This window comes from Penicillium crustosum (genome assembly GCF_028827405.1).
Source record: "Penicillium crustosum strain IBT 35664 chromosome Unknown utg000004l_segment0_segment0, whole genome shotgun sequence".
Classification (NCBI taxonomy): domain Eukaryota; kingdom Fungi; phylum Ascomycota; class Eurotiomycetes; order Eurotiales; family Aspergillaceae; genus Penicillium; species Penicillium crustosum.
In genome coordinates, this window is record NW_026623125.1 from 861,747 (window position 1) to 884,788 (window position 23,042).

The 23,042-nt window shown below is 49.3% G+C and overlaps 11 protein-coding genes across 11 annotated transcripts; 6 read left to right on the forward strand and 5 right to left on the reverse strand.

Moving 5' to 3' along the window:
- Window positions 1–413: 413 nt before the first annotated feature.
- On the forward strand, window positions 414–2,216 carry N7487_009381 (MFS transporter; the record flags this gene model as incomplete). The annotated part of the gene is made up of 3 exons (XM_056877111.1): window positions 414–1,338; window positions 1,396–1,837; window positions 1,904–2,216. 3 exons carry the CDS (start codon window positions 414–416, stop codon window positions 2,214–2,216), a joined length of 1,680 nt encoding a protein of 559 aa, XP_056725691.1.
- A 648-nt stretch (window positions 2,217–2,864) lies between these two features.
- On the reverse strand, window positions 2,865–3,912 carry N7487_009382 (glycoside hydrolase family 43 protein; the record flags this gene model as incomplete). Its single annotated transcript, XM_056877112.1, has 2 exons — window positions 2,865–3,490; window positions 3,561–3,912. The coding sequence occupies 2 exons, from the start codon at window positions 3,910–3,912 to the stop codon at window positions 2,865–2,867; spliced, it is 978 nt and encodes a 325-aa protein (XP_056725692.1).
- Window positions 3,913–5,641: 1,729 nt separating this feature from the next.
- N7487_009383 (homocysteine S-methyltransferase family protein) lies at window positions 5,642–6,595 on the reverse strand (the record flags this gene model as incomplete). The annotated part of the gene is made up of 1 exon (XM_056877113.1): window positions 5,642–6,595. The coding sequence occupies one exon, from the start codon at window positions 6,593–6,595 to the stop codon at window positions 5,642–5,644; it is 954 nt and encodes a 317-aa protein (XP_056725693.1).
- Window positions 6,596–7,171: 576 nt separating this feature from the next.
- On the reverse strand, window positions 7,172–8,443 carry N7487_009384 (uncharacterized protein; the record flags this gene model as incomplete). The annotated part of the gene is made up of 1 exon (XM_056877114.1): window positions 7,172–8,443. The coding sequence occupies one exon, from the start codon at window positions 8,441–8,443 to the stop codon at window positions 7,172–7,174; it is 1,272 nt and encodes a 423-aa protein (XP_056725694.1).
- A 629-nt stretch (window positions 8,444–9,072) lies between these two features.
- N7487_009385 (fungal specific transcription factor domain-containing protein) lies at window positions 9,073–11,215 on the forward strand (the record flags this gene model as incomplete). The annotated part of the gene is made up of 4 exons (XM_056877115.1): window positions 9,073–9,110; window positions 9,188–9,902; window positions 9,960–10,496; window positions 10,568–11,215. 4 exons carry the CDS (start codon window positions 9,073–9,075, stop codon window positions 11,213–11,215), a joined length of 1,938 nt encoding a protein of 645 aa, XP_056725695.1.
- A 602-nt stretch (window positions 11,216–11,817) lies between these two features.
- On the forward strand, window positions 11,818–12,648 carry N7487_009386 (SGNH/GDSL hydrolase family protein; the record flags this gene model as incomplete). Its single annotated transcript, XM_056877116.1, has 2 exons — window positions 11,818–11,920; window positions 11,984–12,648. The coding sequence occupies 2 exons, from the start codon at window positions 11,818–11,820 to the stop codon at window positions 12,646–12,648; spliced, it is 768 nt and encodes a 255-aa protein (XP_056725696.1).
- Window positions 12,649–13,231: 583 nt separating this feature from the next.
- N7487_009387 (uncharacterized protein) lies at window positions 13,232–14,452 on the forward strand (the record flags this gene model as incomplete). Its single annotated transcript, XM_056877117.1, has 2 exons — window positions 13,232–14,209; window positions 14,270–14,452. 2 exons carry the CDS (start codon window positions 13,232–13,234, stop codon window positions 14,450–14,452), a joined length of 1,161 nt encoding a protein of 386 aa, XP_056725697.1.
- Window positions 14,453–14,958: 506 nt separating this feature from the next.
- Window positions 14,959–16,849, forward strand: N7487_009388 (DNA-binding domain-containing protein; the record flags this gene model as incomplete). The annotated part of the gene is made up of 3 exons (XM_056877118.1): window positions 14,959–14,989; window positions 15,046–15,520; window positions 15,580–16,849. 3 exons carry the CDS (start codon window positions 14,959–14,961, stop codon window positions 16,847–16,849), a joined length of 1,776 nt encoding a protein of 591 aa, XP_056725698.1.
- A 767-nt stretch (window positions 16,850–17,616) lies between these two features.
- On the reverse strand, window positions 17,617–18,042 carry N7487_009389 (uncharacterized protein; the record flags this gene model as incomplete). The annotated part of the gene is made up of 1 exon (XM_056877119.1): window positions 17,617–18,042. One exon carries the CDS (start codon window positions 18,040–18,042, stop codon window positions 17,617–17,619), a length of 426 nt encoding a protein of 141 aa, XP_056725699.1.
- A 2,242-nt stretch (window positions 18,043–20,284) lies between these two features.
- N7487_009390 (uncharacterized protein) lies at window positions 20,285–20,690 on the forward strand (the record flags this gene model as incomplete). The annotated part of the gene is made up of 2 exons (XM_056877120.1): window positions 20,285–20,430; window positions 20,501–20,690. 2 exons carry the CDS (start codon window positions 20,285–20,287, stop codon window positions 20,688–20,690), a joined length of 336 nt encoding a protein of 111 aa, XP_056725700.1.
- Window positions 20,691–21,776: 1,086 nt separating this feature from the next.
- Window positions 21,777–22,838, reverse strand: N7487_009391 (isoprenoid synthase domain-containing protein; the record flags this gene model as incomplete). The annotated part of the gene is made up of 1 exon (XM_056877121.1): window positions 21,777–22,838. One exon carries the CDS (start codon window positions 22,836–22,838, stop codon window positions 21,777–21,779), a length of 1,062 nt encoding a protein of 353 aa, XP_056725701.1.
- Between the last annotated feature and the right edge of the window lie 204 nt (window positions 22,839–23,042).

A 23,042-nucleotide genomic window follows, 5' to 3' on the forward strand; every position in this document is an offset into this window, starting at 1 on the left:
AATGGCATCGTCTTTTATACAAAATTACAACTTCAGAAGAACCGACGAACACACTCTTTAAGGGGAATTCGGTTAAATTCCAGTCGAAATGTCTCCGAGCCTATTCGCAATCTGATTTCAAATCAACCTGGAAAATTCGCTAATCAATATTAATGACCTATATCAATTTCCCTTTCCCTTTTCAACGCCATTGCCGATGGGTGCTTAAATCCAGCATCCTCCAGACTTATTTTGACCCCCAATTTCAGGATTCTGGTGCTTTTTTCTTTTGCTCCGAGTTATTGCACCCACCAAAAAGGAGTCGTGGGTATCCTGTGCGCAACATACTTTTCTGTTCATCTGTTTCTCCATAATCCCCTCATTTACTCTATGTTCCCAAGTGTCCTGCGCCAAGAAGAAAAAACCCCTGAATCATGTCTTCCACGGATAAAGCTAGAAATCGCTTTCGGATACCTCTATACCGGCTAGTGCTATCCCAGGATATCATCACCGACGATGTCCTCAACCACGAATGGGAAGGAAATGGCACGGCGGAAGATCCTTACTTGGTCGACTGGCTTCATGAAGATGCTCGCGATCCCCATCAAATGCAAGATTGGCTAAAATGGTCCATCACACTTTTACAAGCCGCTTCGTTTCTGTCCATTACTTTCGCTTCGTCTGCTCTTTCAGCAGCCAACCCCCAGATTCAAGAACGCTTCGGTGCCAGCACTGAGCTAGTTGTTGCCGACACCTCACTTTTTGTTCTCGCCTTTGCCATCGGGCCAGCTATCTGGGCTCCGCTTTCTGAGCTCTGGGGTCGTCAGATAATCTACTTCGTCACGTACGGATTGACTACAATATTTGCTGGGGCAACAATTGCAAGTCCGAACATTGCGACATTGTTAGTACTACGATTCCTTGCAGGCGCATTTGGTTCCTCAGCAATTTCAAATGCTGGAGGCGTGGTTTCAGACATGTATACTGCCCGCGATAGAGGGCTGGCTACAATCGCGTTTATTGGAGCCCCCTTCCTAGGTCCTAGTCTCGGACCAACTACTTGCGACTTTTTGGCAGTGTCCAAGGGCTGGGAGTGGGTTCAAGGTCTTACAACAATCTTCAATGGGGTAGTGTTCCTGCTTGGGATCGCTTTTATCCCAGAGACTTACACCCCCGTCCTGTTGCAGAAGCGCGCTGCCAAGCTCAGTAAAATAACCGGAGCAGTGTACAAGAGTCGCCTAGACGTTGGGAATGTGAATCGGACTGCTGGCCAAATCTTCACCAAGACCATGGTCCGACCCTGGATCTTGCTTTTTATGGAGCCGATTGTGCTGCTTTTGTCTATCTACATGGCTATCAGTAAGTTCTCTCAATTGTTCATCTGTTGTTATTAAACGCTAACACAATTATCAATAGTTTACGGAACGATGTACATGGAATTTGCTGCCTTCCCTATTGTCTTCGAAGAAAATCTCAAATGGCCACAGAGCACCTCCGGCCTGTCCTTTCTTGGAATGATGATCGGGCAGATTCTCGGGTGTGCATATTCAATCCTCGACGACAGTCGGTATAAGAAAGTCGCCGATCGCACAGCCTACGGCCGTCCACCTCCCGAAGCTCGGCTCATTCCGGCGATGGTCGGAGCAGTTACCCTACCTGTCGGACTATTTTGGTTCGCCTGGACCAACTTCCCACACATCCATTGGATCGTCTGCGAGATTGGAACAGTGCTTTTCGGATTCTCCCATGTATCCATCTTCTTGAGTGTGGTGAACTACCTGGTCGATGGGTATACTATTTACGCCGCATCGGCGTTAGCGGGTAACGCTGTAATCCGGGCCCTTTTCGGCGCTGCATTGTATGTCTTCACTCTCTCTATTCCCAACCAAAGCGTGACAAGGGAGTTAATGTGATACCTATATAGCCCGCTCTTCACAACGCCAATGTACCGTAATCTTGGTATCCATTGGGCCTCCTCAATCTCGGCTTTCCTCGCTGTAGCTTGTCTGCCATTCCCATGGATTTTCTACAAATACGGGCCAGCAATTCGCCGCCACTGTCAATACGCTTCGGAATCTGCCCAGCAACTGGATGAAATGACCGACAGGATACGTGCACAGGCTGAGCAGAGAATAGCTAAGCAGAAGCCCGGGAGTCGGACAGATTCTGGCTTGGATCCGACTACTTCTCCCGATGAAAAGAATACCGGTGCAGCTGAGGGCAATAAGCTGGCGTGAAGCAAAGTTGCCGTTGTACATTGAACCATTTTATATGGCCACTATGCACAGACTAATATCAACTAAGCTCGATTTTAATATGAATGGCTTATCTATTCTAAAATTCGATGACTACTGCCTGCGACAGTATTATCCAGGACGGAAATTCTTGTGTTGAATCTATTAAACAGACTTCCTGGAGGCTTGAATAACATCACTTATTTAATTACTTTCTCTATAATGGGAGGAGTGCGGGTTTGGATTTGCGTTCCAGCTACTACATAGCTATATAGCACATAAGACGTCACTATAACGCTAGATGAATAGGATCAACCTATAATTCACTTGGGCCTTAACAGAATAAACAATTACTTTGTAAGATTTGACGCAAACCTTGTTCATATGCTTTGATTGTGGGTTTCGTCACGGATATGAGATATAGTTTCTGAACCGATGGCTTTCTTTGCCTTAGGGATAGGGTTCGTGGCGTGTGTGTGTGTGTGTGTGTGTGTGTGACAACTACTGATTCATGTGTTGCAACCCTTTTCTTCTTTTCATAAAACGACATGATACCTACATAACAATAATGGAGCCACTCTCCACCATGAAAACTGCCCAATCCATCCATACACCTCATCCAGCCCTATCTTGGGTACTTCTGAGTGCGAACTAAGAACTCGGCTCCTCAAACACCTGCGTCCACGGCGCCGCCTCTCCAAAGTTCGGTGTCCCATCACTATTACTCCCCACCGGCTGCACCATCGTATACCGACTATCATCACACGCCCCCTCACTATTCGTCGTCGCATGGAAGGCAGTCCACACCTCCGTTCCATCCGGACTCTGGAAGAAGCTGTTATGTCCTGTGCCGTAGTTCCCGTTGCTCGAGTCCAGTAGACATCCATCTGATTTCGTCCACGCACTGGCCTGGGTGGGGTTCGTCGTGCCATCCCAGGTCAGGCTGGCTAGGCAGTAGTATTGTGTCCAGCAGTAGGAGGCGGAGTATACGATCCGCGTCTGTCCGTTTGTGTACAACGCCGCGGGACCTTCCTGCACGGGGGTGCCGTGGATTTCGAAGTCTTCGGTTGGTTCCGAGATGACGGTGATGTCGCCCGTAACGGAGATGAAGTCGTCACCGAGCTTTTGCATGCAGAGCGACTGGTAGGTGACACCATGGAAGCAGGAGAAGACAAGGAAGTTGCCGTATTCGTTGAAACGGACTATGGTCGCGTCGATGCCCCATTCTGTTGTTAACTGGGCGCCGTAGGACCAGGAGTCCCAGGGGGTGCTACCTCCTACACCTCATAGTTAGTTATTCAATTCTCCGGTGGGGCCACAGGGAAGGGGCTAGGTGGGTATCTATACCAGCTAAAACGTGCGACCTCTGCCCATCCAGATTATCCGCGGTCCCAGCAGTGTAGTAGATATACCATTTATCGCCGAGATAGTGCAGCTCCGGGGCCCAATTATTGCAGCATCGCGAGTCGTTATCGGTCGAATAGACGACCTTCGTCTCGCCATCCTTCAGACCGTCGATGCTGGTAGACCGGGTGATTTGCACATCCGTCCATGTCGTCGTCAGGAGGTAGTAGTATCCGCCCGAGTAGACGAGACTGGGATCGCTGCCTCCGGGGTTTCGGATCGGGTTGGTGAATGCGGAGGTGAGGGCCCCGAAGGAGAGGATCGTCTTGATTAGTGAGGAGATGATGCGCACCATTTTCGTGGTCCGGTCCAGTTCGGTTCTTGATGCTGGCTGGATTTATTGGTGCAACGATCAATCCCTCCCGTTCTTATATACCTTTATCCGTGTCTTTCCAAGACTGCCCAGCCATTACAATGACGAGCCTTTGGGCAGAAGGCGATGAGCCCCGCTGGGAAGTAACCATTCGCATCCATCCGTTCTCATTGTGAGGAATGGCGTCTGTGGCCGAAGCTGCCTCCGGGCTGTTAATATACCCCCACAGACGCTCGTCCTCTACCATATTAATCCACCACTCAGTATGGTTTTCTTTGGCTGGGGACGTTCTTTCGGTCCCGCTTGGTTTAAGGCCCGTCCATACAGAGTTGCTAATTTGATACAGGTGGATTCTCCGGGGAGACACTCATTTGGGTTTCTACGTAGGTACGGAGGTCTGGCTCAGGCCAAGTCCGGTGGCACGCTCTACGTTTGTGGACCCGGACTGCGGGGTTATGAGGGGAGGCTCTTGGCTGTCCACATCGGAGGAATTTCGGTCAATTTATTTGTTGAGAAGTGTTAGCCATATCATATATACATATCTCCAGTAAATTTTTCCGACAGGACTGAAGAAAACATCACGAGCTCGTCAATGTCCATTCCGTCCAGCGCTGGTATCGTATTGAAAAACCACATTACTATTAGGGGTTCCAAACCCCCTGCCCGAACGATAGAGAAGTGCTCTACAACCACTTTCTGGCGACTGTGAAACTGGGGCTGAAAAACAAACCACATTGGTGGCCAACCGGGGTGGTGCTAGGAGGGCGAGGGAATTGGTACAGGTACAGAGTCACCCGCTGAGTCCAAATGAGTCCTCAAACAAGACAAACAGCAAAAACCCGTGACATCTGATAAGTTGCATAATTTATGTAATTTGTGTAGTCTAGGGCTTACACAATTTGCTTTCAATTCTTTAATCAGGGTAAAATCAATACTTTCTTTCGCATTTATAGTAGATAGTCAGAGCTTACCAAAGCCTATAGGTGATAGTTTCTAACCGCGGTTAGAAACAGTTATAGTCGAAGAGAGCTTAAAACGCAAAAGTAATTCTGACCGCGGTCAGAAATAGTAGTAGTCAGAGGGAGCTTTCAATATACACCCTTCGTATAAGCGCTGTTCACCAACGGCCAACAATTTCATAGCTATGAAATGCCATATGATGATCTAGGTCTGAGCGATGCCTTCTTCGACGCAGTCAACACCGCATTATCATCATGTCCGGCCTGGGTTGCCCGGTATACCGGAGTTGAGTGTTGTTGGAAGTCAAAACTTCTCTGTTTGCTCCCAGTACATTAGTCTAGCATCTGTAGATAGGCTTCTCCCTTCTTCAAAATCCTCGACTCACCATGGGAGGAGTGGCAGCAGGATGTCCCACGCGTGTAGGCTGGGGATGGCCCTCAGCGGCTGTGACTTCATGTATTGCATTGACTTCTTTGGCGATCTTCTCGGTATCTTTCCATGTTTCTGAACTGGGACATGTAGAAGGTACGGGCCATAGATCAACGATGGCCTCAGTGCCAAGGAAGCGCAATGGATTGGCCGAGTTAATCGTCGTGGGCGTTTGTAAGGGAGTGGATGATGTGGATGAGTGTCAGAGAGGGGAACAGCAAGCAATCTTGCTTTAAGGGTTCCAATACCTTAACATCACTCCAGAACTAGAACATGCTAAAGAGGTTGTGTGGCCAAGCAGTATCTTTTTTTATTTGTATTTTTAGCAACTAAAAGAATTAACCTTTCTCACAAGGGCCTCAAGATGCTCTTCATCCGTACCACAACAGCCCCCTACTACTTTCAGTTCCGGCAACAAATTTAACAGCCCAAAAGACTCTCCAACATAAACGGAAACATCACCTCGATCTAGAACTAGCGTGTTATCAAGCTCTTCGTGGCTCTTAAGGCTTGCGTTCCCACGAATGGACCCGATCCTCAACCTCACATCCTTGGGGAGATCCCGTAATGCCGTCATGATATGACGTGGATGCGCACAATTCACCCCGAAATAGGTTGTATAGTTCTCCGTCAGACGATCCACTTCATGAATTACATCGTCAAGCGTTCTTCCTCCTCGCAGTCGCCCGTCTATCTCGATACTAAACGAGACGTGAATTGGGAGATTAAACTCTCGCGCCACAGTAATTGCTGCGATTCCCTCGTTGAGATTTGTAACAGTCATTATAGATAACATATCGACGCCTTCTTCAGCAAGGACATGAACTTGGGAGCGGTAGTTTTCCTGCGCCCGAGAAAAAGAAATCGTAGAATCCTTATAGGCGTCTTGAAGAGTTCCAAGGGTACCACTGATAACGATAGGAGTGGATGGCGTCTGAAATTCACGTCTCAGATCTTGGAGGATATTGACTGCTTCGCGGTTCAAATCGAGGACCTGTGGGATAGAGAGGCCAAGCTCAGAGGCCCACGATGGAGAGCCACGCCAAGTTCGAGTTTCGAGGACGATGCCGGTTGAATGGGCAAGAGCAATATTTATATAATCCTGGTAGATAGACGTAAGAGCTTTCGTGCCCTCTTTTGTACTGAGAAGTGGGAGAGTAGAGAAGCTAGGAAGATGGATATTCCTTTTGTAGATGAGGGTGGTTTCGATTCCGGCCTCGGTGAGGAAGAGTTTAGAGGACGTCAACTGGGGGAGGGATTTCGACTGCGAAGTCATCTTTCTGAGGCTTTTGTTGAGGGTTACCACGGGTAGCAAAGAACTTTAGACTAAACGTCCACGGGTGAATTGTACAATGAATGAGTCGAGGGAAAGACCTATGGGGAACTAGTTATGGATATATGGAGCACCACCAATGCAATTATGTTGTTAACTAAGCAAATAAGGCGGGCGGTTATTCCCGGTAACTCAACTCAGATGCCCGAACAGGATGTGGGGCGACTTCGGTGATATTGTCAATACCCCGACGGAAAGGTTAGGGTTGGGCCGAACCCCATACCACGCCCATAGCTCTCAAAGTAGCTCGGGCTAGTTAGCGGAGGATGAGGCAACAGAGTTCGACATGGCCAGAAAACGCCATTAGTATGATTCATATTATAAACGTACGTGCACTACTTGTACTATTGTCAAGAGAAGGCCACGCATTAATGTGCATGGTGCAATCAAGAATAATTGATAGAAAAGTTTAGAAATCTATTGCTATGACTTTTGAAAATTATCCTGTAAGGTGGGTGACTATCGCTCATAAATATCATAATAACCAACGACAGAACATAGAAGACAGTTTGGAATGCGTTAGTCGCGGACAACGAAGCCATCCTGGGCTTCGAAGACAGCCTGGGATGACTTCCCAACCAATGACTCATAAATTTCTGGATCGGTAGCACCTTCCAACCCAAACAGCACGACTTGGCTTGAACTATTCAAACCAAGCTTTTCACGCAAGGATGGATCCGTGGTTGATCCCAGCATGATACCCATGCTGGCTGCTGAAGACTCGCCGCATACTACAGGGATATCACCCTCTTCTCCATATGCCAATGCTTTCATACCGTCCACCGCCACAGAGTCTGGGACGGCTATAAAGTCACTCGCAAGCCAGGTGAGCACTTTTAAGGCCGCAGGAGATGGCGTGCGACAGGCAAGACCGGCCATAAGAGTGCGCAAGGATCCTTCAGACTCGCGAGCCTCCTGGCTTTTGGCACTCTGTAACAGGCAGTCTGCCTCGGATGGCTCCACGACAATAAATCGCGGCATTGTCACCGTGGCGGATGCTGCGGAGGATTTTTGAATTTCGCAGACATGTTTGTAAAATCCCTGAAAGATTGCCGCGGCGATGCTTCCTACACCGCCGCACACGAAGACATGTGTGACTTTGTCTACCGCGGGGATCATGCTAAGTGCCTCGTCGAGGACGACCATATAGGCGTTCATAACATGTTGAGGTACGTCGTTGTCAAAGTTGGACCAAGAAGTACTACTGACAAAGTACCACCCGTTCATACGGGCATCCTCCTTCGCGCGTGCCACGGATGCTTCGTATTCCCCATCGACGCGGATAACCACGGCGCCGAGGTTTTTCATCCGGTCAGCCCGGCCATCGCTGACATGACCATGGATATAGTCGACACAACGGCAGCCAAAAGCTTGCGCTCCATACGCGAGACCGCGGCCCTGGTTTCCATCCGTGGCAACGCATACGACGACATTACGCGTGATGTCATGGTATTTGGATGTTCGAAGTTCGGCCGAGGAGGGACGCACGCCAGTCTTCGCATAAACTTCCTCGGACAAAATCATGTAGACAGCATAAGGCGCGCCCAGTGCTTTGAAAGAGCCAATGTCGGAGCCGAATCGCTTGCTTTCATCTTTCACGAACAGCTGATCGACACCCACTTTCTGCGCGAAGCCGGGGAGCGTTCGCAGTGGTTGGGGGCTGTACTCAGGCCAGGTGCAAATTTCTTCAACGGCCATGGCCCACTGAGAGAGATTCTTGATACACATAGCCGCCGCAGACTTTGCCTCATGACCCAAGCGCGCGGGATTAGATATATGGGTGTACTGCATTGTGAGATAGAACACAAGTCACGGGGATATTGTTTTTGTGGTTTCAGAAGGGCAAAACTGACAAAATCAAGCAAGGCCGAGCGAATTTACACGATGGCTGCATTAATGGGTATATATATGCTGCGACCCGCAGCGCGCGCGGCAGCGCCTGCCGATGCCCAAAACTAGATCGAGTAAATAAATATGTTGTGCTACCATCTCAATCATCCCGAGTCCACTCGAAACCTTCAAGTCTAGTCAATCTTTTCTTCGATAGCCTAACTTAGGTGGGTCAGTACGGCAGGAAACCATGACGCCGAGAATAACCTGTGGACACGCCGGGATATCAAGTAAGCAGTCTGGCCTTTCAAGGTTCACGCGTCGGCATTTCTCTCTTCCCCCGGTCTCACCGCGTGACCATACTGAACAATCCTTTCAAAATAATGCAGAATCGTCCAGAGCCAAAGGCGGCGCCATCAGCAGGTCACCGACATAGGTTACCGGCCAATAAAGTCGTTGCGTTAGATCTCCAAGTGATATGCGGTAGAATTTGACTAATACTGCCGTCAGTTGCTACCGATGTCATGCAAAGAAGATTAAATGTACGGGAGAAAAGCCATGTCAAAATTGTCTGCAAGCCGAGCAGGGAAATGATTGCTTGTATCCTCAACGAAACAGGACGGTCAAAGTCCGTCAAAGGTGCCCCTTGCCCCTTACCTCCTTGCTTTCCTACATCACAAACGGAGGGGACTGATCAAGCCGAAGGTTCATCGACGAACTCTTAGAAGAAATCGAGTTTTTGAAGCAGCAACAAAATACCCGGCCGGTCCCGGACAATCATCCTTTAGAAGTAAGCCCGCTCGATGAACATGTGTCCCAAGAAATAGCGGCAGAGCCGACGAGGTCGCAAACCACAGTTCCAGCCCCGCAACCTGCCAGAGTCGAGAATGTCGACTCTGAGATACATCCAACCTTTAACGACGCTCCCTGGTTTGACAATCGAAATGCCTTCCATACACCCATTTTGATCAGCGAAGCTGCGGACACGGCCTTTGCAACTCGATTTCGTCAGGTCATCTCCGACCCTAGGGCACCGGAACCGACCCATCTTCTTCGTGTTGACTATGCAAGCGATGATGCGTTAATGTCCCTCGTTGAGTCCGAGGTCCCGTGGCCAAGCCAATCCCGGGCTCGCTTTTTGCTTGAGGCCGCCTTGAAACATATCAGTCGCTGTTACTACATCGTCCGCGTCGACGAAGTCAAAGAGGGCCTGTCCCGGATTTTTATGAACCCGACTTGGGGCAGCCCAGTTATGTGCTGCAGATTCTGGGCCCTTTTTGCTCTTGGGGAGCTGTACACTTCCAGAGCGGCGGCGATGCAGAGCTACCCGGGAATGGCATACTTTGCCCAGGCATCAAAGATGTTGGGCTACCTAAATGAACGTCCCGGAACCGAGGTTATCGAGACTCTACTTATACTAGTATGCTTATTATCGGGGCTTCGCTTAAGTTAATTGCTACTAACGATGCTATCAAAGTCCATGTACTCACTAGCGCTGAATCGACGGTACAGTGCATATATACTCTCCGGCACAGCCATGCGCTCGGCTATCGTGGTAGGCCTTCATTTCAACATATTAGAAACCCAGCTTTCCGACTTCGATACCCGAGAGCACAGAAAACGACTTTTTTGGACCACGTACATGTTTGATCGGATGTGGGGGGCCAGTCTCGGCCATCCCTCGGCAATTCATGACGACGAGATCGAGGTGGACCTTCCCTCCGTTCTCCCGCTCAGCGACGGGACTGGAGTCGATCAACTTACTAGCAACGGATTTGACTGCCAATACCATGTAGCCCATATTGAGCTAACTCGTCGTTTAGCTAATGTTGTTCGGTCTATATATACACTCCGCCGCAAACAGCTAAATGCGCAACTCTCTTCCCAAGTCCATCAGTCGTTACAGGACCTCCAGGCCTGGGTGAACCGATTACCCCCTCGCTTGCAGATCGACCACACCCCGGGTGCAGTAAACGATTGGAAGGTTGTGTCGCTTCATCTCTCTTTCTACCAAGTGAGTGTCTCTATTCAAGTCCAACTCTATTTGGTCGTATATTGCACGAATGTCTACTTACAACTTGGAAGTGTGTCATTATTGCCACCCGTCCAATACTGCTCCATGCGCTGCGAATTCAAGTTGCTGCGCCGCAGGAAGGTCCAACAGTCTCCTCGTTTCAGGTACCCACGACTGCCCTAGCGTTGTCAGAAGCGTGCGTGCGATGTGCGCGACACTCTGCGCAACTCCTAGCTCAATCCTGGATTGATGGTTTCTTCTTTACCTTTGATTGCTTCTACACTCAATATTTGTTCTCTTCGTTGGTTGTGCTAGCAATAGCAAGTATCCTTGTTGGACAAGACAACCAAGCTGATCGAGACTCATTTGAAGAGGCATCGCATCTCTTGAGAGAGCTCAAAGATGCCGGAAATTGCATCGCTCAGGAATATTGCCACCATCTCGAAGCAATAGAAGCGGCGTTGTTCGCGTATACGAAATCGACGATAGCAGAGCCCCCAGGGTTCCCTGAAGCCCCCACCATTGATGCGACGGCGACTTCTCGGCTTTCCCAAAATATGCCACGAGGGGCGATCTCCACGGCAGGTGTTCCATGGACCGATTCATCTCTGCAGCAACTTCTCTCCCAGCCTGCGCTTGATATGCAGTTTTTAGAGGATGCCGTCAGAGATACTTATTCACAAGGACTCTATCAGCATGATTTTGACTTCAGGGGTTGATAGGCACGCCAACGTCTTCTTATAAATGTCTTCTTATATCGGGCGCCTGTCAAGAACGGCTTCGGAGGGTTCGGTTCCATTATACTCGCTCGCACTAATCCCCATCTGCGCGTGTAAAGACACTTGAGGAAGTTAATAGATGTTATCTGGCCATGATTCCAAAAAGGACACAGGACGAAGTCTGTAACAGGGTATTAAAGGTGTGGGGGTTTTTTTCTTGGGCTTTTTGCTTTTATCCATCGTGTGAGGACGACCATACTTTATGTATGAAATTATCTTTGTAGGCGGTTATTGACCCTGATTGTACAGCTTGATGTATAGACCGCTCCAAGACCTAGAGCTCTTCCGCTATCAAGTGGGCATGTCACACCTGTCTGATTAAAACAAATAACTTGACTTCCGAGTGAATTGAACGATAGTACGGCGGGCTCGGCGCCTCGACATTCTGCCGAGGCTCGGAGACAAACAATGCCGCAACATATTTCAACTCGCCTCTGCCACTTCCATTCTCCTGCTCGTAGTCTGTCTACATGATGAGTGTCCATATATTCTGCCCTCTTGATAATATGCAACGACAGATCAAGTTCTCTCATTGGCAACAAATGTTCAACCAGTCGCACAATTCTTGCCTTCGCTGCCCCGGAATCAATCACTATTTGTCTAGCCTTAAGCCGTCTCGGTCGGCCTCATCATTTTCAGAAGATGGTTAGTCATGATCAGCCGATGCTGGATGTATCTAGACTGTAGCTAATATTCTAAATCTCCCAGACCATTCCTCCACATCCGCTGCCGAGGGTGTCTTGCGGTTAATGCCCCTAGGGGGATCAATTACTCGCGGCGTTGGATCGTCAGATGGGGCAGGGTATAGAGAATCGCTGTTACAGATGCTGAGGATATACGGCATTAATGCTCGGATGGTGGGCTCGCGAAAAGATGGACCCATGCCCAATAATAACCACGAGGGCTGGCGTGGCTTCAGAATTGACCAGATCGAGGGAAAAGCTCGAAAATCCGTAGAATCTTTGTCCCCGAATGTTTTCTTGGTTAACGCCGGCTCCAATGACTGCCTTCAGACCTTCAATATCCCAGAGGCCGGTAACCGCCTGGGTGGTATGCTCGATTATCTGTGGCTGGCTTCCCCTCAGTCCACCATCCTCCTCTCTACTTTACTTGCCAATGCGGACAAAGAGGTGAACTTGAAGGTGATGCGCGTCAACGACCAATTTCGCGCTCTGGCCCAACAGAAGGCGACTGAACAGAAAAAGATCGTTCTGGTGGAAATGGACACACCCGACGGACCGGACGTTCAGAGCTTTGTTGATGGCATACATCCTGATGACAAGGGCTACTACAAGATGGCAATATTATGGCTCCGTGGTATACAGGAAGCCCTTCAAAAAGGGTTCATTGATGGTTCAAAATACACGTTGTGACAATAATCTACGAGGCCACATCGTGGATTCGGCATCGGGTGCGCAGGACCGAAAACGCCATCTCGGCCCCGATGTGTTTCCCCGTTCCTCGGGTTAAGTATACCGGAATACATACCTAAATATTAAATGCCATAAACCGCAGTTTCTTGTCCCAAAAACGGTGATATAGATAGACATTTCTTTGAAATTTGATATATAGTCCTAACAAGTCGTATTGATGGCTATTGAAAAGCGCCCAAACATAATAAAGATGTGGTTTTTGAAATTTTTATCTCATGCAAAGACTGAAGACTCAGTAAATTCTTCGGCCATATGGAATTAGCGTATCCTACGGTATGTGACATATATGTTAGTATGTTGTTAGTATGTGTTAACTACGGAGTAGTCAACAATAGGATAGCCGGACCCACTCTACAGGGCGTGTCCGCACGCCTTGTCACGCCCTACGTAGGGTAGGAAAGGATCTTCATAATCCTCATTACCCAAATGACCATATATATATATATATATATATAAGTTCCCGAGAGAACGATGTAACATGGAAGATCAGTCATTTGCCTGTGATTAGTTGATTTGATTCAATATGGGTTCACACATGGATGACGTGCGTCCACTTGACGCAGCGCAATTAACATACGCCTATACGACTACCCCAAGAGAGGTACCCGATGTCGAAACCCTTGCCAGTAACAAAAAGACGATTTGTACCGACCACATGATTGTGGCGTCTTGGAATGTTGAGAGTGGCTGGTCTGTTCCAGAGCTCAAGCCTTACGGTCCTTTCAGCCTCCTTCCCAGCGCATCCTGCCTCCACTACGCCTACGAATGTTTCGAAGGACTCAAAGCTTACCGTGGCTATGATGGCAAGCTCCGAATGTTCCGAACCGACCGCAATGCCCGCCGCCTTTTGATGTCTGCCGAGCGGATTTCCCTTCCTCAATTCGACCCGGACGAATTGGAAAAGCTGATATTTGCATTGCTTTCAGTGGATAGTGCCAAGTGGCTTCCCAAGAGTCGCGCAGGAGACTTTTTATATGTCCGCCCAACCATTATCGGCACAGACTCCCAGCTTGGCGTTACACGGCCAACGGAGGCTCTGTTGTATATTATTGTCGGCTACATGGCTCGCATGGATACACCGACGGGCGGCAAACGATTATTGACGAACCCTGACGACACGGTACGCTCCTGGGTTGGCGGATTCGGGTATGCCAAAGTCGGTGCCAACTATGGACCGTCGGTTCTGGTTTCCCAGGAGGCCAGCCGTCAAGGCTACCACCAAATTCTGTGGTTGTATGGCCCTGAAGGCGATTGTACTGAGGCTGGTGGGAGCAACTTCTTTGTGATCTGGAAACGCGAGGACGGCAAGAAGGAGCTCATCACAGCTCCATTGGATGATCAGTTGATTTTGAATGGAGTCACTCGCCGAAGTTGCCTTGACTTGGCGAGAGAACGGTTGAAGGATGAGCTTGAAGTTACCGAGCGCAAGTTCACTATTGGTGAAATCCAGAAGGCAGCTACGGAAGGCCGACTCTTGGAGTCCTTTGCTGCTGGTACAGCTGTAAGTCATGGTTCTTCGTCCCGAGTCTGCGGAGACAATTAAAGGCTAATCGGTGTACAGTGGTTCATTACCCCTATCGCTCTGATTCACCACCGCGGAAAAGACATCAATATCCCAACTGGCCCTCATGGCACACCTGCCGAAATTACAGGGAAAATCAAGGGCTGGCTGGGCGATATGATGTATGGGCGCGTGGAGCATGATTGGGTCCGAGTGGTACCCGAGAAGGAGCTAAGGGTTTAGTTATGACTTTGCTTCGCAAAATGGATACAATAAAACATATTAGATTATGCTTAAATCTCACATTGTACGGAGTACTCCCCAGCAACAAGCAGAACAAAGCTCAGTGACAGCTTTGAGGTTCCATACCAGCCCCACATCCGATGATCGGCGGCAGTTGCCTTCATGTCTCATTGTGCCCAAGTGTACCAAGTGATGCCAATATATAATTTGCAGAATAAATTCCCTATCAAAACTGCTTGGCTCTTACGTGGCCGGTGTGTGAAGAAGGGAAGCAAGATGTCGAAGAAAACAGCCAACCCATGCGGAATCGACACCTCGGATATTAGGCAGAAGGTGTTGATACCTTAGGCCCTGGCTTGATCCGGTCACATGGCCATCATGTGACAGAGGGGAATTATGTTGTAACGAGCTCTATATATATCAATAGTTTTAAGCAAACAATATAACTACAGCTCATCGCCATTATCAATTGTAACCAGTGACTTCAACACAAGAGGCTTGTAGAGATGGCTGCTCCGCGGCGCCGAGACTCACAATGTACAGGTTCTGCGTGCTTCAAGAGTTCAAGCATCAGCGCACTAACCTTTCTTCAGATCTCGCAAATAATTATGAGCTGCCTGAAAATGGCGATTTTCTTGACTACCCGGAATGTTTCGATAGCGGATATGCACATATGCTGTTAAACCCCACGGATCCGCCGCATTGTGAGGAGAATGACGCAAATTATCATGTCACTGATGGGTTTGCCTCCAATCCTGCTATCTCCCCGTTGGAAAATGCTTCGGCACATGTGAAGTCTCTAGATCCGACCTTTGACTGGCTCACAGCCAAACATGATAACTCAAGTGCTGAACAACATGATGACTTTGATTGGATGAACTATGGACTGTTAGAATCGTTGCCATCGATTCAACCTAGCGAACCTGATCCATTGTTCTCCGGCAATTCCAATTCGCCCGCTATGCCATCAATTTATGGAGCCATTGAGAACAGAGAATTGACCTCCACACCACCCTTGCCGCAACACTCACTACGGGGGTACGGCGAACTTCCTCGGCGGAAAAGCAGGTATTTGATACGGAAAACCAATCAACAGGCAAATGCTATCTTCATACCACCTACTGCAGGTCCTGCGGATCCCTTGGAACGCTGGAAAGAATCTCCCCCGAAGGCGAAGCAGCAAGTTTATCGGCCATTAAGAATGCTCTTGAAAATCCATCGAGCTACTCAGGTGTAAATCAATTACCCACGACGCCTGGCTCCGGGGCCAGCAATTTGTTCCAAATCCATCGTCGGCCAGCATCCCGAGAACCCTCAACAACAAGTGGAGAAAGTGCTACTAGTGCATCATCTCGGCGCTCTAACCGATCCAGGGAGTCTGCTTTGTCTAATGGCAGCCAAGCCGCGCCAGACAAGGCATCTGCTGGAATTCGAAAAAAGCAGACTCGCACAACTAGAAAAAAGCGAAGTTCGGCCAACCAACCCCGCATATTTTGCTGCACATTCTGCTGTGATAAATTCAAGAACAAATTTGACTGGATGCGTCATGAGAAGTCCCTTCATCTCGATCTTGAGAGTTGGGTGTGCGCGCCTTTTGGAGGCTCTGTGGTATTGACATCAACAGGCCGCGCTCATTGTGCCTATTGCAATCAGCTGGATCCAACATTGAAGCACCTTGAAGAGCACAACCATAGACCATGTCAGCAACAGATACGTTCATTTCGGCGAAAGGATCACCTAATTCAGCATCTGCGCCTCTCCCATCGCCTCGAAACCATTCCGTTAATCGACGATTGGAAGCGTGTTGCTACGGAAATTCCTTCCCGTTGTGGATTTTGTGACGGCCAGATGTCCAACTGGGATGAAAGAGCCGACCATCTGACATTCCACTTCCGCAAAGGCTTTACCATGGCCAACTGGAAAGGTGATCATGAGTTCCCGCCAGATATTGCTGCGAGAGTCACACATAGTGTCCCGCCATACATGCTCGACTTCGAATCGCGAACTCTCGTGCCTTTCTCCGCCACGAACGGAGCTGTGAATGACCATCTCTCCCAAATGCTGTCTCGTGCCACTTTTCTGGATGCGGCAGGAGAACCTCAGATGCTGCCGGAAGCTCCAGAGCCAGATCTACGGCCGGTTCAAGGGGATAATTTGGATTCCTACACGGAAGTGCTCACTCGTCATTTAAGTCATTATGCACAAAGGATGATGAGAGATGGTGTCATTCCCACAGACGAAATGTTTCAACTCGAGGCAAGAAGACTTTTGTTTGATTCTGAAGACCAATGGAACCAGACGATGGCCGACAACAATGAGTGGTTGGCTAAATTCCGAAGAGAGCAGAGCACTCAGGGTCATCTTCAGACCCCCGAGCAACCTTCTATGGATCGGTAGTACACGACGCATACGAATATCATAATTACAAATAAAGTCACGCCAACCGCAGGTTCGACTTCAATAAATCTGGGTCTATCTATTCATGCGGCTCTACAGCAATGCCACTTTTCTGCCTAATTAATCTGCTGTACTTGATGAAAAAAAAGGGTATCTAAGTCAATGGGCCAGGAATCCCAAAAGTGAGCTAGCCCAGTGAATACCTAAATTGGTGCACATTAGGCTCGCCGCGAATGGCAGCACGATTGCCATTATATCCCTTGCCGCGCTAGACGCTGCCTGTGCAGAAGCCGAGGACCTTCTCTATTGGTACAAAGACATCCAGATCTGTATCGTTGGTTTCTGAATCGCAAGAGCAGGCATCAGTCAACATGTGAGACTGTAGAATGTGTGTATATTCTAGCTGGCTACCCCGTGCGTTCACGAAAATCCAGAAAACGAGAGAGTTGAAGCAAGCACAAAGACAAAGACACCTTCATCCTTCCTAGCGTGTTCCTTGACCAATTCCTCTCTCAGCTCGAGGGCCTCGCCCAGATCCATTTGTGTCGCAGACTCAGCGCCATCACCTCTTGTCCAACCAGTCTGCTGGGTGGGACTTTCCGCGTAGAGCAAAGCCGGTAGGTCGGATCGACAAGAGACACAGTGAGAAAACGGCAGTGGTCGGGCTTAGTCTTTTCCTGAAGCTGTAATGGGCCCATTCGGTACTGGAAGGCGTTGGGGAAGGAGATCAGCCGGCCCGGGGGCATCTTCACCTCGCCGAGCTGTTGTTAGGCTGGACTATACTGAATGTCCTCAAATCCGCAAAGCCTTCCTATATACTTGACATCCCATAGGGCATACTTCAGGATTAGGTCATCGATTTCATCTGCAGCACGTTCCTCGTTGTCCGAATCGTCCGCGCCGACTCGGTCATAGACCCAGGTACGGTCCCCTCCTATACACCTCTGCCGGAAGCTGATTTGCGGCTCGGATATGTTTTCCGAATCAAGCGCGTAGATGGCGTTGGCGACTATACGTTCGTTTGCATTTCCTTCGGTGTGCCACTCCTCGCCGGGGAAGGATGGCGTCTCAGGATCTAGCTCGATGCTGTGAATCCGGACTACAGCCTGGGGACCCTGGTCTCGAAACTCATCCTGCAATGCAAGCGTGTAGAACTGGTGATCGTCGGGGTCCTCTTCCTTTGGTTTATACATCCATTCGTAGGGTGTCAACCAAGGGTTTGCTTGAAAAAAATTCAAACAGTTCATAATCAGGACTGCAGACGTAATCGAAGTGCGCTGGACCAACGATTGATTTTCCGGTCCTCCCTGCTTTCAAGTCCTCGTACGAGTACGCAGTTCCTGGGTCCGAGTGCTCAAAGACAAATGTACATCCGTACTTGGCCAAAGCTGTGCGAAGCAACCCCCAGCGGGCCTCCCAATCCTCCGGGATCCTTTGAGTTCTGACCTGATCCCAGTATACCTTATCAGATACGCCTCCACTTGGGCACACATAGTTTCGTATTCCTCCGCAGAGAGTTTACCCTGAATGTAAGGAGAAACCGAGATTCCTCAAAGCTTAAAATGCCTTAGTTGGTGTAAGAGATCCACTTACGTGGATCAATAACCCTGGTGAACAACGAATTATTGAAAGTCATTACTCCACACGAGCCATTTCTATTGCACACGAGAATATACAATGTTTCGTTACCTGCTATTGGTACTACTCCTCTCCCAGTCCAATCATTCTAGGTTTAATCCAGTCTCGGGATAGTCTAGAGGCGACCAGGAAATGCGTACGACGGTTCTCAGCCAGATACCCACGCTGTCCCAGTGAGGGCTGGTATAATTGGTTTATCGTCTGATGGGTGGGTCCTGCAGTGGACCTTGATGCAGCGATCGAGGATGGAACTAACACGGTATTTATGACATTCGGCGACGATCTGGTTGTGAGTGAAGAGGCGGCGGACTCGATCACACGAGCACTCAAAGCCGATAGTGATCATGATTGGCCGACAAGACGCCGGCAATAGGCAATGAATAATACACTTGAGATCTAGATCAAAATACCTGACCCATATAGAACGTAGTCAGAAGACCGAGGACCCTTATAGTCACCAAGCCAGGGTGGCCGCCAGTTGACAGCCAGAGTGCTCGCCAGGATCATGGGCCATGGTCGTATCCAATTTTAAATTTTAGAACGCGGGCAATAAGAGCGGCAACAGAAAGAAGGGCTAATCATTGAATATTATTAGCCAAGCCGCACTCTCTACCTCAAATTTCAGCCCCCTTCCGTACTGTAGGGCCCTTTTTACTTCTACTCCACTCATATGCACTCACTTACGAGGGGTTGAGATTAGACATTCCATGGGCCAATGTCAATTTCTAATTGGGATGAAGAGGATTGACCACATCGACATTGATCTACAGTAACGAGATCTCATGGATCTTCGGGGCTTCTCGGCCTCTATCTATAATACTACTGGGATATTTATGTTGTGCGATGTGATATGCATCGCCAACACTGCAGTATGTAGGCACGCCAAGTACTAGTGACAAATCACCATGCACACATTCTTTCCTGGCCTTTGGGGCTTGGCTGAATCTATCTTTCGAGGGGGGCAGTTCTTCAAGTGACCTCTACCCTGTCATGCCAGCTCGGCCGGGAAGTGACGCTAATGCAAACGCCCCTATTTGCTTCTTTTTGGTCAGTAATACCAATACCAGTCATTAATATTACCCAACTGCTAATATACAACTCACATCTTTTTCTATATTCAATGATTATATTCATTAAAAGAATACGTTATTGGATGCAAGCATTAACTGACGGCCGGTAAATAGGCTCGGCGCAATGCCATATGTGATCACTGTTCTAGAGCTAATGGGACAGAATACTTGAGGTCCTGATAAGATTTAAGGTATTCGGTTCATTTCGGGGTGGGTCGAACTTCAGATGTGGAATGTCGATCATTGACATTAAAGATCTTCGATCGGCGATGAGCTCTGCAGGGCACCAATAGCGCCAAAATCGGGTCACATTTTTCACTATTCCATCAACTTCCCATATATTTTTGTACTACATTACGATGTCAAATTTAACTGAAAATATCGAGAATCGAATCCAAGAAGCTGTCAAAGCTTACTATCAATCTACCAAGCCCAATATTACTAAATTACCAACTAGATCTCGCTCCTCCTCAGTAAGGATTCTTGGCAGGCCAGATCGCTTGCATGACTGGTTATCCCTACCATTTAGGGCCTCTTGCTTGCATGTGTATAATTAGTAGGCGGTAGGATGTAAGCGGTGAAAGGGGTGGTCTAATACTTCTCGACAGGCACTGTACCATTGAACTAGAGACCAGCATCTCGTTACAGCCAAAAGGCACCGAGTTTTGCCAGCTCAAAATTCGCCGCAGATCGTCTCTACCGGCGCCCTCTAGTCTTCCTCTACAGAATGTCCCGCCTGCCAGCGCTTTTCCTCCGCGCTCAATCGGTTGCTACTGGCGCCGTCGGTGCCTCTGTCCTGCTGTTCCCGAAGATCGTCGCGGGCCCTGGAAAATTGCTCTCGGCTGCCCCCTCCGTCGCGCTCCATATGATCGGGTACGTGCTAAGATGGGGTGCGTTATGCGAATAAGGCTACATATTGACACGACTTGGGACATGCGCGCAGGCTAAGCGCACTTATCCAGGGCTCGGTGCAGCTTGTGCTCTCGTGGATGGCGCCGCGGCAGCTGCAACGGAATGTGCTCTACACCATGGCCCCAACAAAGTTCCTGGCTGCGTTTTTGTTTTGGCGCGATGGGCTAGGCGCTGTGGCCGCTTTGGAAGTGTTGAGCGGGTTATTATTTTGTATGATATGATATTCTCGGCAAACGAAACATGGACGCGAGGTTCAACCCCTTCAGTATCGCCGTATAATTCGTACAATCAATACCGCCGTTGATAAATGATATGGTCTAAGCGATTCCTCTATGTCAGTCCGGGAATGATGATATAAAACTCACCGAATAGGGTGCGGCTTGTGCAGGCTAAATTAAATAGCACTCCTGATTTAATACGGTTATGCTTACCGGTGTTGGAAGGGCTCATCACCACCGGAGCAACAGTCTTCTGGAAGGCCTCATGCTCCAAGCCATGCATTAATCCCAACAACCTGTACGTCTGCTCAACTTCACGGCACCAGTTTACTTGCTTCGGCGCCAACGAACACGGAGTCAAAATTAATGCGAATCTAGTATCGCTTTACTGAGAGGAATGACAGGAGTAGAGCGAGAAAGGTCTGCGTTTCCAGACTTCTACGCTTGACATAATATGATATGATGCTGCTGATGATAGTTGCCTCCATTTCCGACTCAATGCCCGTCTCAATCCTGAATTGAGGCAGCGACAAGCTCGCCTCTCTGTCGGTCCCTCTGTTGGTCCTTGTGGCAGCAGCATCCTCGTCGCTCATCCTCGGGCAACGCCTGCGCTGCACGAGTTTCCAGTATTGGGCCCCAGTTGACGCTGGTGTACGGAATACATCGTATATCCCTGCGGCTGAAACTGACTGCCCCTCCCTGCCCTTAGCATCGAGTGGTTGGGTCGAAAGTGTCTTACCCACAAAGCGGTGTAATAAACTTCCTGGCTTGTGCCGCGCAGGCCGGTAGATGAGGACGCGCACTATGCACTGCTATGGCACCTGCTATGGCACGCTGTACCCTCTAATTAAACAGACTAAAAGAGAAAACAGTGCAATATATTACTTAAATCCTAAAAAGATTTGGCGTCACCTGGTCAAAAGGAGTACGTACATCAAAACGAGTATTCTCGCAATGGCTCCTTGTGCGTCAGCTGGTGGGGTTCAAAAAGCAAAAACCAAAGCAAAAACATAGTATCCCGCAGAACAGGATGCCGACAACAACTTGGTCGAAGGTTAGGACCCTGTCCCCCGCAGGCAATTTCGGCCGTTATTGGTCTTTTCCTTGTGATGCGCCCCTGCCTTGTTTGCTCTCCATTCGCGCCGCCTCCGGGCAATTGACTGGCTCAACATACGCACCTGGAACATAGCGTCCCGTCTTGTTTGTGTGCCACATGTAGACACCCTGCACCATGACGCCCAGATCAGCCGCGTATTCGTTGGCCGTCTGCTGCCAGGGACCAAAATCGGGTAAACTCTCTTGTAGCCGGGTAAATTCGCTGAGGGTCTCGTCGTGGATGGCCAGGGCTCGTACCCAGGCCTGCGACAGCGTGCTCAGCCCATACTCGCGCTGGACGACCATAACGAGGTTGACCACGTCGCCGCCGCGGGCAAGCTCCTTCGGAAGCGAGATGAAGTCGTTGTGGTAGCCGATAAGGAGGCTTGCCAACTCGTGCATCCGGAGAATGGCCGGGTGCCGCAGCACATCGTCAGGCAGGAGACGATAGTTCTTTTGCATGCATAGGTACTTCGCATAGCAGAGCCCACCAGATGTTTGCCGACGGAGCGTGGTGTACTCATTGAGCGGTGGCGCCGTATTAGCTGCATTGTGTTGCTTCTCTGCGCCATAGCCCATCAACAGTCCTACAATGGAGTCGACGAATTGTTGGTACAGATGCAGAGGCATCCCGCACGCGAGGGCATCTTTCCGCAGCAGGTACACCTGGCGAAAGAATCCCTCGTAAGGCGATTCCTTCTCATCTACACCAAGAAGAAGTGCTGTGGTTCTGTGGCAGACTTGCTCGAGCTCGCCAGCGTCCGCCTTGTCTAAGAAGTCGTCGATGATGGCCAAGCTTGACGTGAAGCGTGCCACTGGTCGCAGCTCCTCCAGAGTCAGCGATGGAAATGCGCGGGCGGCAATGTCGCTTAGCCTGTGTCGCTTATACGCAGTGCGAGCAGACTGGGAACGAAAGTCACAGTCGGCGTCGATCCAATGGTAATATTCCGATGCCAGATTGTCAATATGCTGGCTGACTTGGTTTGGGAACGGGTAGCGAGGGCGAGGCAAGTACGATAGAGCTTTATACAGAAGTTCCTCCTGGGTCGGAGCCATGATGACTGATGCACAATGCCTCGGTTATGCGTTATGGGAGAGCAACCAGCTGCTATGATGCGGCGATGCAGACACTGGGTGATTCGGGCTTGATGATATCGAAATAACGAGGGTTGGTTCGTGGGTCCCTCGTTGCATCGTCGGGATCTATGATTAATAAGAGGTTCTCGATAGATGCCGTGGCAAATTGGGTCAAGCCACGCC